At 43.5% G+C, this 17,217-nt stretch overlaps 1 protein-coding gene across 4 annotated transcripts in view; it reads left to right on the top strand.

The window, feature by feature from the left end:
- endouc (endonuclease, polyU-specific C) overlaps positions 1 to 17,217 on the top strand; it is a 43,722-nt gene that overhangs the window by 8,128 nt on the left and 18,377 nt on the right. The window contains exons 1-2 of one of the 4 annotated variants that reach the window (XM_059652520.1): positions 13,697 to 13,740; positions 13,977 to 14,076. In XM_059652520.1, the coding sequence (XP_059508503.1) occupies positions 13,712 to 13,740; positions 13,977 to 14,076 (129 nt within the window). In that variant the 5' untranslated portion in view covers positions 13,697 to 13,711. The other 3 variants (XM_059652521.1, XM_059652522.1, XM_059652519.1) reach the window with 3 other exon arrangements.

Genomic DNA, 17,217 nt, shown 5'->3' with positions numbered 1-17,217 from the left:
CACCATTGCTCATTTAAGGAAAGCAACAAGAATAATCCAGGAAATTAAGGCCTGTGAGCCTTACTACTGATAGGGAAATTATTGGAGAAGGTTCTTCGGGATAGGATTTACTCACTTCTGATTTAAAACAAAATGGACCAACCGACGATAGGCAGCATGGCTGTGTGCAGAGGAGATTGTGTCTCATGAACTTGATTGAATATTTTGAGGAGTGACAAAAATTATTTAGGAGGGCATGGGGCTGAATGTTGTCTGTATGGACCATAACAAGGCGTTTACTACTTCTTTCTGCTTGATCATTGTTCTGTGATCCACTGTCCCAAGATATGTTGTAACATAGTGAGAACAGCTGATATAATGTAGGACCACCAGGTAATGAGCATCTTTAACTAGAGAGAATTAAACTGTCTCACCTTGTCATTGTTTGGCATTACCATTGCTGGATCCTCCACTATCAACATTGTATTGAGCAGAAACTGAACTAGACTAGCCATGTAAATGCTCCAAGACTAGGTTTGAGGCCAAGGGTTTTACAACAAGTAACTGACCTCCTCACGCCCTAAAGCGTGCCCACCATCTACAAGGCATAAGTCAGGAGCTTGATGGAATATTCCCCACTTGCCTGGAAGAGTGTAGCTCCAACAACTATCCAGAACCTTCACACTGTCCAGGAGAAAACAGCCTGCTTGATGAGCACATTATTCACAAATGTTCAACTCCTCCACCACATGAGAGTGTAGTTGAAGTAGGAAACCTTACAACCTTTAAAAAATACTTGGATGAGCACTTAAAGTAGCATAACATGCAATGCTGTGGGCCAAGTGTGGGAAAGTGAGACCAGTGTAGGTAGTACTATATCTTGGCAGTACAAAGTCAATGAGCCAAAGGGCCTCTTCTGTGCTGCATGATTCTACGATGCTCAGTGGCTGCAGTGTGTACCAACTACAAGGTGCACAGCAGAAATTTACCATATATCCTTAGACAACACCTTCCCAAAATCACAACCTCAACCATCTAAAAGGACAAAGGCAACAGATAAATGGAAACACCACGATGTGCAAGTTCCCCTCCGAGTCACTCACCACTGTGACTTGGAAGTATATCGTCAGACGTTCCATGTTACTGGGTCCAAATTCTGGAAATCCCTCGCTGATGGTATTGTACACCCACATGTGCTGCAGAGTTTCAAGAAGGCAGTTCACTGCAACTTCTTAAGTGCTATTAGGGATGGGCAATAAATGCTGACTTAGCCAGTGACAGTCACATCCTGTGAGTGAAAAGAACAATCTACAGAAAGCACTGCAACAATTCACCAAGGCTCCTTCAATAACACCTTACAGACCTGCGACCCCTACCACCTAAAAAGATAAGAGTAAGAGCTGCATAGGAACTCCACCACCTGCAAGTTCCCCTTCAAGCCTCAAACAATCTTGACTTGGAATGTTATTGCCATTCCTCCAATGTCACTGGTCAAAATCCTGCAACTCCTCCTCCCTCCAGTAGAACATAGAACATAGAACATTACAGCACAGTACAGGCCCTTCGGCCCTCGATGTTGTGCCGACCTGTCATACCGATCTCAAGCCCATCTAACCTACACTATTCCATGTATGTCCATATGCTTATCCAATGACGCCTTAAATGTACCCAAAGTTGGCGAATCTACTACCGTTGCAGGCAAAGCGTTCCATTCCCTTACTAGTCTCTGAGTAAAGAAACTACCTCTGACATCTGTCCTATATCTTTCACCTCTCAATTTAAAGCTATGCCCCCTCGTGCTCACCGTTACCATCCTAGGAAAAAGGCTCTCCCTATCCACCCTATCTAACCCTCTGATTATTTTATATGTTTCAATTAAGTCACCTCTCAACCTTCTTCTCTCTAATGAAAAACAGCCTCAAGTCCCTCAGCCTTTCCTCGTAAGACCTTCCCTCCATACCAGGCAACATCCTAGTAAATCTCTTCTGCACCCTTTCCAAAGCTTCCACATCCTTCTTATAATGCGGTGACCAGAACTGTATGCAATACTCCAAGTGCGGCCGCACCAGAGTTTTGTACAGCTTCACCATAACCTCTTGGTTCCGGAACTCGATCCCTCTATTAATAAAAGCTAAAACACTATATGCCTTCTTAACAGCCCTGTCAACCTGGGTGGCAACTTTCAAGGATCTGTGTACATGGACACCGAGATCTCTCTGCTCATCTACACTGCTAAGAATCTTACCATTAGCCCTGTACTTTGCCTTCCGGTTACTCCTACCAAAGTGCATCACCTCACACTTGTCTGCATTAAACTCCATTTGCCACCTTTGCCAGCTTTGTAGGTGTACCTACACTGCATGGCCTACAGAGGTAAAGGTAAATTTGCCATAGTCCCAGGGGATTATAGGGCTGCTCTCTCATTAGAAAGCGAGGAAAGGTGTTGAATTTAACCTGAGGGTCACAATGTCTCTGGAAAGGAGCAAAGTTAAGAAGGCAGAACCTTCAGGGTGAGCTCAGCCGGTATGGGAATTGAACCTACACTAGGCGGCCTCATTCTGCAGAGCAAACCAGCCATCCAGCCAACAGAGCTATCCAATCCCCTTTGAAGTTGAAGAAGACGGCTCACTACATCCTTCTCAAGGGCAATTGGGGGTGGGAAATAAATACTAGCCTAGGTTGTGAAAGGTATTGTGAAGTTGTAAGGCCTTCTGTCCTGCGCACTGAGGCAACATCTGAGTTGCATCTGTCATCATATAACATTTTTATGGAGCAGCTGACAGATTTGTCCAAACGAGGCAGCTCTACACAATGTCCCTATAGGTAGATTGGTGCAGCACATATTGAGGCCATTTGAGTCATCATGCCTGCGTCGTCTTTTTTAAAAGAATGCTCTAATTTGTGCACGTCACCTGTTCTTTCCCATCACCTGCTTTGATTTTCCCCCTTCCAGCATTTATCCCATTCCCTTTTGAAAGTTAGCACTGAATCTGCTCCTGCCAGTCTTTTAGATAGTACATTCTTGCTCACAACCATTCACTGTGTAAAAATTGAACATTTCCTCAATCAGCCACTATGTTTCCCTCGAGTATGTTTCGTCGGTCACAAACCTACTGTCACCGGAAGCAGATTAAGTCAGTTGAAAGCTTAAATTATATGACACCAGGACCTAAACCACTTTCAAAGTTGCACTCCATACAAGAAAGTGTGGAGCCGTTCCACTGAGAGATGACCAGATAAGCTCACTCCCTGTCTCTTAAATACCTCACTGCATAATCCAAAAGAATTGAAATGTAAATCTGTTTTGAATTTGTAGCCAGGAGACGGGCTGTACAGAAACAGGAAGCTTAAGTTCATTTTTAGCGCATTCTGCTTGATTGCCAGCTGCTGTAAAGTCTTCTGTTTGCGGAGACTTCAATACTCCCTCAATTTGTTGCCTTGAAGAGCAAAGAACAGCTGCACCACTCATAGCACCAAAATGATCGGGTGACGTGTTTTCAGCAGGACCATTTCTGCGAAGTGTCATTTTGTTTTCCAAAAACAATTCACAGGCAACAGTTCTGTCCTGAGCATTTGCTGTAAACTGACATCTATCAGGCTAAATCATTCAGCAGCGTAAAATAAATGACTCCATTGTATGTTACATAGACTCTTTAAAGTTACTGCCCCCAATCAGCTAGTAAGGGAAATGTTTAACTGGATCTGTAAGGAGCAGGAATCCAGGCAGAAATTAGTAACAAGAGCGTGCAGGCTTTCCAACTTGCACCACATGCTCCGGGACATATTGCAGACACTGCCCACATTTTTGTTTGAATACACTGTACAATGCAGGACAGTTAAATCAAACGATTTTTGCACGACAAATGGTTTTCAATTTGATGACAAAATAAAACTTTTCAACAACAAACATAAACCTGCTTGCCTTGAATAGCACAACCTCTGCACCCACTGAAAAATTTACCTTAAAATAAGCTTATCAGATGTGAATGCGAGCATGTTTTGCTTATGTCTTTTAGTTCTGAGGTACGTTTGTTATTTGTGGCACAGTGGTTGCAAAAATGTGATATTGAGGAAGAGAGATTTGATGGAAATGGTTCATGCACAAGACTTGTTCAAATATAGAATGACTGAATTTAACTTTGAATGTAATGATTCAAATAATTTTGATGAACTGTTTGACATCTGTATACAGTCCCAGTTGCAATGATATGCAAATACACCAACATAATTGGGCACAGGAAGTTCCCGCAAACTGCAATGACAAGTAATATGTACTCTGTTACAGTTAAATAAAAGCAAAACATTAATACCATTCCTCTGTCTACAGGAAGACCTAAAGAGTTTCTTCAGCATTTTCTGTTTTTATTTCTGATTTAATTAATTTGATTAAGGAATAAGTGTAAACCCAGAGCTAGGACAACTGCCTGCCTCTTTTGTTTTTTCATTCAAGGGATATGGGCATCTCTGGCCAGGCAGCATTTATGGCCCATCCCTAATTGACCAGAGGGCATTTAAGAGTCAACCACATTGCTGTAGGTCTGGAGTCACATGTAGGCCAGACCAGGTAAGTATAACAGTTTCCTTCTACAAAGCACAATAGTGACCCAGATGGATTTTTCCTGACAATCGACAATGGATTCATGGTCAGCATTAGACTCTTAATTTAGATTTTGTTTTAAATTGAATTAAAATTCCATTAACTGCTGTGGCAGATTTCGAACCAGGGTCCCCAGAACATTTCAGGAGCAAATTACTGCAGATGCTGGAACCTGTACTGAAAACAACAAATGCTGGAGGTCACAGCGGGTCAGACAGCATCCATGGAGAGAGAGCAAGCTAACGTTTCGCGTCTAGATGACTCTTCATCAGAGCGAGGCTCAACCTTAGATAACAAAGTGTGAAGCTGGATGAACACAGCAGGCCAAGCAACATCTCAGGAGCACAAAAGCTGACGTTTCGGGCCTAGACCCTTCATTAGAAGGGTCTAGGCCCGAAACGTCAGCTTTTGCACTCCTGAGCTGCTGCTTGGCCTGCTGTGTTCATCCAGCTTCATACTTTGTTATCTTGGATTCTCCAGCATCTGCAGTTCCCATTATCACTGAGACTCAACCTTAGCTTACTTTCCCTCCGTGGATGCTGTCTGACCCACTGTGATCTCCAGATTTTGTTGTTTTCCCCAGAACATTATCTAGGCCTCTGGATTAACAGTGCAGTGATAATACCACTAGGCGTGCACCTCCCCAGATGTCTCTTCTCTTCTTTAAAGTAGTGCTGCTGGATAGAAACACGGAAATAGTACGACATTTACCCCTTTGTGCCTGCTCCATCATTCAATGTGATCATGGTCAGTCATCCAGTTACATACCTTCTTCCTGCTTTCTTCCCATACCTTTTGATCCCTTTAGCCCTCAAAACTACACCTAACTCCTCCTTGAAAATGTTCAATGTTTCTACTGCTTTCTGTGGCAGAGACTTCTACAGGCTCACTGCTCTCTGGCAAAAGAAATTTCTCCTCATCTTAGTCCTTAATGACCAGTCCTCTATCCTCAAGACTGTGACCTTTCACATCCGTCCGAAAAGGTAGACCAGGATAATGCTTCTCCTGAAGAAAAGTAATAAGTAATAATACTCAGAAGGCCTTGTGTTGCAATAGAAGTGCCAATACCTCTGGACCAACACACCTAGGCGCGCAGTGTGATGGCCACGACAGTGTGTCATGAAACATCCAAACAAGGTTGACTAAAAATAAAATACTTAAACTCAAAGTGGAAGCTTTACACGTGGCTTCCTTCTACAATAACCTTGAATGTGACATTGTAGGTGGGGTAACTCACTTTATGAAGATGGAAAATAACGTGCAAATAACGTTATAGCCATGTGTTTCATTCAGACAGCATTATTTTGTGATTGTTGGAATGATATTCAATGCAGCACTACTTCCAGTAATGACTGGGAATACTTTGAGCACCTTTCCAAGATGGTGGCAGAGCAGGGGGCTGATCCCGGGGCCCTCTGCTCGCGTCAGCAATCTTTCTCTGCTTTTAATCTTCGTTTTACTTCTGCTCTTTTTCTATTTCTTTTTCTTTGTTTTCTTTAAATTTTAAGCGATCCGAGAGAGTGGCAGTTGAGGGAGCAGGCCTCAGGCAGCAACACCAGGACAAGCTGAACACGGCTCCACCTCAGCCTGGACTTTCCTGGTCAGCAAGGAGCTGACTCCTCAGGCTTGGACTCGCAGGTCAGGCTGAGGCTTCAGGCCTGCAGCTAGGCCTGGGCACCAGAAGGAGGAGAGGAGGAGGTCTCAGCCCAGTGTGGTGGTCTCCCGGTGTGGGGTCTTGTTCCAACGTGACAGTCTTGTCCCGGTGCGGAGGCCTCGTCCCCGTGTGGAATTCTGATTCAGCTTTGGCTTCCAGATATTCCTGCAGCCGGGCAGGCAGTTTCGTCCAGGAACGGTGGTCTCAGCCTGGCATGGCCAGCTTCATCGGTGGAGGCTTCCAGCCCAATATTCCAGTGGCCCGGTGTGGTGCTCTTGTCCCAGAGTGGCATTCTCATGAAGGAATGGCAGTCTTGTCCCAGCTGCATCCTCACAGTATTCCATCATTCCTTAACCGGCTTTCCTCAAGCCCAAGAGCCATTAACTGAACTGTGATGAACTTTGTCTTAATTCTCCTTTATTATTTTACTTTTTAAAATTATGTATGACCTCTGTCATTAATGTTGGTGCTGTGGTGTGATAACTTATGAAATTTTCACTCTATTTTTCATGTAAAACTACACGTGACAATACATTTCTGTTCTGTTCTGTTCTATTCTATTCTATTCCTAGTCTATTCTATTGTATTCTATTCCATTCCCTTCCATTCTAAACAATTTATGTCAAAATGTACAAATATTGAAAGCATTTCTCCAATATTTCACCAACATCTGCCAAATAATGTACATGTCCTTTGGGCTATCTGTTTTGAATACCTGATCTATTTGCTTCTTTTTTATTTAATTTAGTGCAAGCCAGGCAACCACAAAATGCCACTTTTTTTTTATTTTTGAATAATTTGTGGTTAACAACAAAGAATGTGTTAGCTGTGCTGAGTTTTGTGAAGCTGAGAGCTGTTTTCAATACCTGGCCTGAGATGACTTCAGATGATTTCTTGATTGGATTCTTCCAGGACTACATTTGCTTTCTGTGTCAGTGAGTCAACTGTTTTTATGCACAAATTATGAAATTGACATGTTCTTTAAGAGGTACCATATTTACCTGAAATTACAGCAGAATATGTCTGAGTACAGAACGAGGCCATTCAGCCCACTGTGTTTGTGCTGGCTGTCTTACAAGATCAACTCAGCCAGCCCCCTTCCCGTGCCTCTTCTCTGTAAATCTGCATATTTATTATTTTATGTTAGTTATCCAGTTATGCTTTAAGGGCCTCTGTTGACTAGGCAGTATCACGCACTCGGGCAACGCAATCCAGATCCTAACAATTTGCTGAGGTTTTAAAGAAAACTTTTCTTCATCTCATATTTTTTTTTCTTTTACCAGTCATTTTCAATCACTTTTCCTGTGGTTCTTGGTTCCTCTGACCATGGAGTACAATTTCTTCTCTCTTTAATCTATCCAGCCGTCTCATGGTTTTGAAAACTCCCCTTTCAATCTTCACTTCCTGAAAGAAAGGAACATTTTGCCAATTAGCCCTTGAAACTGAAGTTCCTCACCCCTAAAGCCATTCTTGAGAAACTTCAGTTCCAGGGACTAATTGGCAAAACTTTCCCTTCTTTCAGGAAGTCAAGACTGAAAGTTTACATTTTATTGACATCTGAATTGAACTGTATAAGCTTTATTGTTACATGTACTCAGATGAGTAAAGTGGAAAGTTTACAAGTCGCTGCCCATGGCACCATCTTAGCCACAAAGGTACCTAGGTACAGATTCTTCAGTCCAAGTTCTTAGAAAAGAAATAAAAAGTCTAGTATTGCAGATTGAGGGAATAAATTAGAAAATAGAGAAATAAAAAGTTCAGAACAAAGGTCATTCCACCCCAGTCCACACTGGCACCAAGCCTCCAGACCATGCTGGGCCTTGACTCCAGACTGCACTGGGCTTTTCCTGAAGGTTCTCAAGGCTGGGAGACTGCTCTGGAATCACCTGAGGCAGAAGGTCCATGCTAAGGCCACGTTGGTCTGAAGGACTGCCATGGTTTGCTGAAAGACCACCAAACCAGGCTGAGAAACCACCCTGGGGGAGCTTATCCACATGCCCTATGGTCTGCTAGACAATCTGCTTTGAATGCCTAGTCCTATTGCTTCCTATGTTTGTCATTTAGGGAAATGTTGTGCAATGGCGAAAGGCAACATACAATATCTTTTACTTTTCTCGTGGGATGTGGGTGTTGCTGGTACGACAGCTATTTATTGTCCCTCCCTAATTTCCCTTGAATTGAGTGGCTTGCTAGAGCATTTCAGAGCACAGTTAAGAGTCAACAACATTGGATCTGGAGTTTCATGTCGGGCAGATGAGATAACGACATCAGTACCTTCCTTAAATTGCATTAGCAAACCATGATGTGGAGCTGCCAGTATTGGTCTGGGGTGGACAAAATCAGAAATCACTCAGAAAGCTTGTGACTTCAAATAAACCTGTTGGACTATAACCTGGTGCCATGTGACTTCTGAATTAGTGAACCAGACAGATTTTATGGCAGTCAGTGATGGTTTTCACACTCACCATTACTAAGACTAGCTTTTGATTCCAGATTTAATTGAATTTAATTTCCACAAGCTGTGATGGTAGGTTTGAACCCTTATTACTAGAGCAAAAGGTGACCCTCTGCATTACCAGCCCAGTTTCATTACTACACCTACAATGGTGGGTTTGTAGTCAAATGTTGGTTAATGCTTTGGCGAATGGGTTCACTGACAAGATGGTAAAATATGCAACACTTAATAAATCTGGAATTTATAATACGTCTAATGCTGCGCATTCTATTGATGCTGTTTAAACCCGTCTGATTCAACAATTTTCTTTTTAAGCGAGGAAAATCTTCCGTCCTTATGTGATCTGTCTTGCGTGTGACTCCAGATCCGCACCAAATATTGGTGACTCTTAATAGCTCCCTGAAATGGCATAACAAACCACTCAGTTGTATCGAAATGCTATGTAATGTGGAGGTGAGGGAGAATGAACAGGAGGGATGTTTAATGTTCTGATCTTTATTTTTAAATCCATTGCTAGAGTCACAGAGCTGAATATCAAGGCAGGCTTTCGGCCTAGCCTGCTTTGGGAACTGGCAGACTCTTTGGCTCTTTCCAAGTCACCCAGTTGGACTAACAATTGGTTACTCACATTTCAACAAAGGTTATCATTTTGTACTCAGGGCAGTTCAGAAGATTGCCTGTTTAAAGTGAAAAGTGTCGACTGGTAGAGGCATTTCCATGGGGATTGCACCAGTTAAAGATGATTGATAGTTAACTTACTGGTATCCTTGCAAATTGCATAAATGCAGCAAGACAAAAAGCTTCAACAAAGTGTCTTTTTCTACTAACACTCAGGATCAAGTCTAATTCTTCTAAACAATCTACAGCATGGACCCACTCAGATCAATCTCTCCTCATTGGTCAGTTCTTTAATCCTAGAATCAAACTAATAAATCTAAGTTCATGATTATGCTCTATCCTGTCATACAGTTGGGAGAATCTCTGTGAGATTATCACAATTTCCTGACAGGTACACCCTGTGAGTGATGGTCCTTGCATGGAACATCTGGCTGGGGATTTGGCTGTTTAGCCTGTTGTCCATTTAGTGGTGCAAACCTTTGCTTGCCCATTGAATATGACTGTTTTCCCAATTAAAAGTGTGCATTTCAGTGATCGCGGATTTACTGGGAAATAAACTCTGTAAGATTTCTCTGCAAATCAATAATTGATATTTGAGTTGAAATTTCATGGTTCAGACAGACTCTGAATGTTCTTGGCTATGTATAAATTCTATTCATTCAGTAGTTGAAACTTGTGCTTGACTCCTTATCAAAATCAAACACATCTTTTTCTCAGAATAGCTGCTGCTGGCGGAAACTCCTGCCACGAGATTAGCTGTCATGGAATGTTCATCTAGTCTGTCCTCTTGCATCTACTGCAGTTTCCCTGGTTTGCAACTGCGCCATGATATCCATCATCGGTCAGCCCACTGTCTGCTGCTCTCCACTTTGTCTTTTACAACTGATCTTTCGTGCAGCGTTTTAAACATATTGAACTTGCAAACAGCATGCAGTTTGTGCTTTGATTTTGCTTGCTTTCATCAAAAATGTATCGCAGGCTGTCTGAACAGCATTTTTGTAAGATATGCATTGAGAACTCTCCTGCTGTGTAGTTTCTGGTGGGAGTGCTTGTGGTTGATCCCATCCCTGTTATGAGTAATTAGTGACTTCCTCTTGACTGGAATAGCATTTTTTAAAATAAAATTTTGTGCGCCCTGTAATTTGAAATGCCGTTGCTTTAATATTGACAATGACATAGAAGTTTGCAAGTATCTGAAGATTTTTATATATAAGAAAAAAAGGTGTAAATGTATTAGGAGGAGGTTCACTAAACCGATAGCTAGGCTTGAGTGCGGGTTACGCTTTGAGGAAAGGTTGGACAACTTGGTCCTGCAAACACTGCAGTTTAGACAAATAAAAGGTGATTTTTATCGACACATCTGAGATCCTGAGGGGACTTGACTGGATGGATTCTGCAAGGATGTTTCCACTTGCAGGAGAGAATAGAACAACAGTACACAGTTTTAAAAATAGCAGGTATGAACTGGCCAAGGAGGAGATAAGATCAAGAACTATCTTTGGATTTAGGCTTCTTTAGAATTCAATTATATATCAGCAGTAAATACTGGATGTGGTGATCTGAGCAATGCCAGACTCTAATTTTACTTTTACATTATTAAGAGACTATTCCCGAACTTTACTGAACTTCGATCCATTTATCCAACTGTGCCCACATTTTATTTATCCTCAGTGGATAATTTAGTGGTGCAAACCTTTGCTTGCCATTTAATATGACTGTTTTCCCAATTAAAAGTGTGCATTTCAGTGCAGCTCAATGACATCCTGGGTCAGGGATATATGGTTCTAAAAGTAGATGGGAATGTGGAATTGAAGCCACAGTCAGGTCAGCTGTGATCTTTTACATGTTGGAGCAGACATTTGGGACAAATGACCTACTGCTGCTCCTAATTCGCTTGGTCATATTCAAATAAAAGTCAACCTGAATCTATTTAAACACCTGAAGGAAGAGGACATTTTGTTTGTACCTTGTTTATCACAGGGTCCTGAGTCCATGGACAGTGACAATGTTGGAATCAAGCATCACAGAAATCTCCATTTCGAACAGTGCGCTTTACATTATAACTCATTCAATGGAGGAAGATTTGCCACTTGGGAGAGTGTAACAGGCTAATGCCAAACCCAACAGTTGGAAGAACAGCATGCTTAATGATTTTTATAGTACAGGCTGTAGTTATTGTAAGAGAGATTCACAAAACGTTTGTGCATAAAATCAGAATGCTCATTCCCAATTGCACCATTTTAGTTCTCCTACAGGCAATCCAGTTTAATCTGATTACTGTGCTGCACCCATCAATATCTTGCCCAGTCTAATGGGTGACTGTCAGATTAATGGTTCTTCTGAAATCAAGCTTTTTTTTTCAATTGTTCACAAGAAGTGAGCTTTGCTGGCTAGGCCAGTATTTATCCCCTCTCCCAAGTTGTCCTGGAGAAGGCGATAGTGAGCTGCCTACTTCAACTTCTGCTATCCATTTGGCACAGTTACACCCACAGTGCTATTAGTAAGGGAAGTTCCAATAGAGACCAGAGACTGTGACAGAACAGCAATGTGGTTCAAAAACAGGATGGATTGGATTGGCTGGAGGAGAACTTGTAGGTGTATATTACTCTGATGCAGTTTTCATGGAGAAAAATACTATAAGCCTCCCAGAAATAATTGAGAGTTTATCAAGCAAAAAACTTCAAGATATTAATATTAGTTTTTAAAAATAGCACTAGAGAAACTAATGGGACTTAAAGTAGACAACTCCTCTAAAATTGATGATCTGCATCCTAGAGTGTTAGAAGAGAAAGCTGTGGGTGCATTGTTGGATAGTCTTTCAAGATTCTGTGAACTTTGGAATGATTCCTGATGTTTTGTAGGAAATATTACTCCACTATTCAAGAATGGAAGGAGAAAAAATACCTAGAAGTACAAACCTGTTATCCTTAACATTAGTTATAGAGGAATGTTTAAATCTACAATAAAGGATATGAAACAGGATGCTTAGAAAATATTGTTAGGATTAGGCAGAGTTAAAATCTAAAAATGCCATATCCACTGGTTCTCCTTTATCCATGTTACAAGTAATATCCTCAAAAAAATCTCCAAGTTTGTCAAACATAATTTTCCTTTCATAAATCCACATTGATTCTGCTCAATCGGATTTCCTTAGCATCCATGAAAAAAATTGTGAAAATTGCTGGAAAAATTCAAGAGTGCTGGCAGGTTCTGAGAAGAGAAGGTGGAGTCAATGTTTTGGGTCCTCCTTCAGTTCTGAGGAAGGGTCACTGGGCCTGAAACATTAACTCTGCTGTCTCTTCACAGATGCTGCAGACCTGCTGAGTTTTTCCTGCAATTTCTGTCTTTGTATCTTAGCTTGCAGTTATCCCATTGTTTTATAATCTATTATAACATTTTCCCTACTGATGTGAAACTAGTGGGTCTGTAATTTTTCTCTCCTTCCCATCTGAATAGTAGGGTTATACTTCCTTCTTTCCCGAGTCTATCAAAGTTTGCACATTGACCATCAATGCATCCACAATCTCTATAGCCATCTCCTTCAGTACTCTGGGGTGTAGTGCAGAGGCTTTGGAGGATTCTGTAGTTAATTCGGGAAATACTTCGGTTCTGGGAATGACAAGTAAAAACATTAGGGTCAGACGATGGATGAGAAGAAATTGGTGAACAGTTGAAGATTTGTTCATGTGGTTTGTTTCATGTTCTTTTAAGCATTTTAAAGTAGCTGTAATAATTTGCAAGTGGAGCCTAGAGTAGAAATCTAAGAACTATAACCACAAATTAGGGTAAATTATGTTGTTTTTTAAGAAGAGAATTGTTGTCAGGATGTTGACCATCCAGTCTGGCATTTTCTCCCCCATCCCTGGTTGCCCTGATCAGTTAAGGAACAAATCTTTCAACCCTACTGGAATTAACTGAAGGAACTGGCCTTGCTCATGACACTAACTTACAACTTTGTTGAAGTCTTCCAAACAAAGAGGTTCCTCATAAACAAACCCAGACTTGGCACGGAGGCAAGGAGATATACAAAATGAGTGTAAGAATCCTAAAGAAGGACCTGATTAACCAATGAGCTGAAAAGTCTCCTCCACCATTTTTGTTCAGAGCAGAGCTTCCCAAACATGGCCCCAGCAGCCAAAACCACTCCCCGACACCCACCCCAAACCCCTGCAGACCCAGGGTTGCACTGAGTCTGAAAAATTGATGGAGGAAACGGGGAAAAAATTGGGAAGCTCAAAGCTAAAGACTGAGTGAAGTGAGGGATTCTCAATATGGTACAAAATTGTCCCAATGATTATGTGCCAAGAAATAATTGACTTTTGGCCAGAAATGTCTTTCACTTCCTCATCATGACACTGTAGCTATATCCATAACACAGATGTTTTGACCGGTCTGCCTTGCATTAGGAATGCTTTCTATACTCAGTTACTTGCCTCTGTAATTAGTTCCTGACTTGTAATTTTGCTTGCCTACATCACAAGCGATTATACTTCAAAAAGGCTGTGGAATGCTTTTGGATATCCCGGGTTTGCGCTAATTGTAGTATAAGTCACACTATTTGGTTGTTTCTGTAAGGGACAGAGCTGAAAGCTGTGACTGGCACCGAAAAAAGTGGGTCTCCCCCAGCACTCAAAAGAAGTGTTTTTCAAATTTTGCTGTTTTCTCTCTTTCAGATTGGTAATGAACCAGGAGCTTTCCAACATACTAAATGAGATTTGGAAAGCAGACGAAAACCGACTGGTGCCTGGAATAGACTATCAGATTTCTGTGCAGGTTGGCATATTCATATACCAGCTTTACAAATATGCATGATAACTTGTTTGGTGCTTTGTTGGACTGCATTAGCTGTATTCGGATAGTGGTTTTGAAATGTGTTGGTTGTATAGGGATTTATAGCAAGCATTTTGTTTTAATACAATAAAATCTGGCCTACATGTCCATATTCCATGAAAGAATTTTTAAAAAATTAATTTGTAAGAAGTGAGCATTTATCAGAGGCCGCCGTTTATTGCCCTGAAGTAGATGGTGGTGAGCAGCCTTCTTGAATCTCTGCGGTCCATGTAAAATAGGTCGATCCAAAGTGCCAGGGTTTTGACTAATGACTGAAGATTACATACTGCTAAATTAAGGTGTCTTCAAACTTGAAGGTGTAGTATAGATAGTCCTTGTTTTTTTTTAAAAAGTTAAAAACGTTTGTTTTACAGTTCAATTCTAGTCTGCCAGCTAAAGGAAAGATGTTGTGGAGCTTGAAAAGGTTCAGAAAATGTTTACAAGGATGTTGCCAGGCTTGGAAGGTTTGAGCTATAGGGAGAGGCTGAGTAGGCTGGGGCTATTTCCCTGGAGTGTCAAAGGGGTTTATAAAATCATGAGGGGCACAGATAGGGTGAACAGCCAAGATCTTTTCACCAGGGCAGGGGAGTCCAAAACTGTAGGGCGTAGGTTTAAGGTGAGAGGAGAAAGATTTAAAAGGGACGCAAGGGGCAACTTCTTCATGCAGAGGGTGGTGTGTGTATGGAAGTAACTGCCAGAGGAATTGGTGGAGGCCGGTATGACATTTAAAAGGCATCTGGATGTGTACATGTATAGGAACAGTTTATAGGGATATGGGCCAATGCTGGTAAATGGGACTAGATTAACTTAGGTCAACGCGGACAATTTGGACCGAAGAGTCTGTTTCCATGCTGTACATCTCTGTGACTCTATGACTTGCGGATGTGAGTTTGCTCGCTGAGCTGGAAGGTTAGTTTTCAGACGTTTCGTCACCTTTTTTTTTTATTTGAAAAAATATACTTTATTCGTAGAATGTACAAAAAATAAAACATTTATACACCTACCCAGTCATGCAAGCCGCTCCGGGTTATCCGGGGGTACGTACACCAACTAAAGGAAAAAAAAACAAAACAGTAAAAAAAACAAAGCAAAGAAACCGCCCCGGCAGTCGTCACCCCGCACAGTCCCAGTTGGCCCCCTGACCAGTTGGGGAAGGCGCCAGCTGGGCCCAGTTACCAGATAGGGTTCTTTTCCCTTTTCTGGACGAGGGGGCTCATACGGTGGTCTTTCCCCACCGCGCCTTGGCGGCGACTGCCCCAAGCTTTAGCGCGTCCCTCAGCACGTAGTCCTGGACCTTGGAGTGCGCCAGTCTGCAACACTCGGTCGGGGTCAGTTCTTTCAGCTGGCAGACCAGCAAGTTGCGGGCAGACCAAAGAGCGTCTTTCACCGCATTGATGGTCCTCCAGGCGCAGTTGATGTTGGTCTCGGTGTGCGTCCCCGGAAACAGCCCGTAGAGCACGGAGTCCCGCGTCAGGGAGCTGCTCGGGACGAACCTCGACAAATACCACTGCATCCCCCTCCAGACCTCCTGCGCATAGGCACACTCCAGAAGGAGGTGATCGACAGTCTCGTCCCCCCCGCAGCCACCTCGAGGGCAGCGTGCGGTGGTGCAGAGATTCCGGGCATGCATAAAGGATCTCACTGGCAGAGCCCCTCTCACCGCCAGCCAAGCAATGTCCTTGTGCTTGTTTGAAAGTTCAGGCGATGAGGCATTCTGCCAAACGACTTTGGCAGTCTGCGTGGGGAACCACACGACGGGATCCACCCTCTCCTTTTCCCGAAGGGTCCTGAGGATACTACGTGCTGACCGCTGCCTGACGGCCTTGTGGTCAAAGGTGTTTCCTTTCAAAAATTTCTCCACGAAGGACAGGTGGTACGGAACGGTCCAACTACTCGGAGCGTTCCGCAGCAACGAGGCCAGGCCCATCCTTCGCAACACCAGGGACAGGTAGAACCTCAGTAAGTAGTGACGCTTGGTGTTTGCGTACTGAGGATCTACGCACAGCTTGATGCAGCCGCACACAAAGGTAGCCGTCAGGGCGAGGGTGGCATTCGGTACGCCCTTTCCCCCATTTCCCAGGTCTTTGTACATGGTGTCTCTGCGGACCCGGTCCATCCTCGACCCCCAAATGAAGTGGAAGATGGCCCGGGTGACCGCAGCGGCGCAGGTCCGGGGAATAGGCCAGGCCTGCGCCACATACAACAGTACCGAAAGCCCCTCGCACCTGACAACCAGGCTCTTACCCGCGATGGAGAGGGACCAGAGCGTCCGCCTGCCCAGCTTCTGCTTCAATTTGGCGATACGCTCCTCCCAAGTCTTAGTGCATGCCCCAGCTCCACCAAACCAAACACCCAGCACCTTCAGGTAGTCTGTCCTGACGGTGAAGGGGATGAAGGAGCGGTCGTCCCAGTTCCCGAAGAACATGACCTCGCTCTTACCCCTATTGACTTTGGCACCCGAGGCCAGTTCAAACTGGCCACAGATGTCCAATGGTCTACTCACCGACCGACGATTGGTGCAGAAGACGGCGACATCGTCCATGTACAGGGAGGTCTTGACCTGAAGGCCTCCGCTGCCTGGGATAGTCACGCCCTTCAGGCTCACGTCCTTCCTGATGGAGGCGGCGAAGGGCTCCACACAGCACACGAACAAGGCAGGAGAGAGTGGGCAGCCCTGCCTGACTCCAGATCTAACAGGAAAACTGTCTGATTCCCACCCGTTGATCGAGACTGCGCTAACAATGTTGGCGTACAGCAGCCGGATCCAATTGCGGATGCCCTCCCCGAACCCCAATTTGGAGAGGACGTCCCTCATGTAAGCATGAGAGACCCTGTCGAAGGCCTTCTCCTGGTCCAGGCTGACGAGGCAGGTGTCCACCCGCCTGTCCTGCACATAGGCGATCTTATCCCTGATGAGCGCGAGGCTCTCAGCGATCTTCCTGTCCGGCACAGCACAGGTTTGGTCAGGGTGAATCACTGACTCCAGGACAGACCTGACCCGGTTGGCTATGACCTTGGCCAGGATTTTGTAGTCCACGTTCAAAAGTGAAATGGGACGCCAATTCTTAATTTCTTCCCTCTCCC

This window comes from Stegostoma tigrinum, chromosome 18 (assembly GCF_030684315.1).
Source record: "Stegostoma tigrinum isolate sSteTig4 chromosome 18, sSteTig4.hap1, whole genome shotgun sequence".
In the NCBI taxonomy this organism is placed as follows: Eukaryota; Metazoa; Chordata; class Chondrichthyes; order Orectolobiformes; family Stegostomatidae; genus Stegostoma; species Stegostoma tigrinum.
The sequence above is the reverse complement of the archived record's forward strand: the minus strand, read 5'-3'. Positions and strand labels throughout refer to the sequence as shown.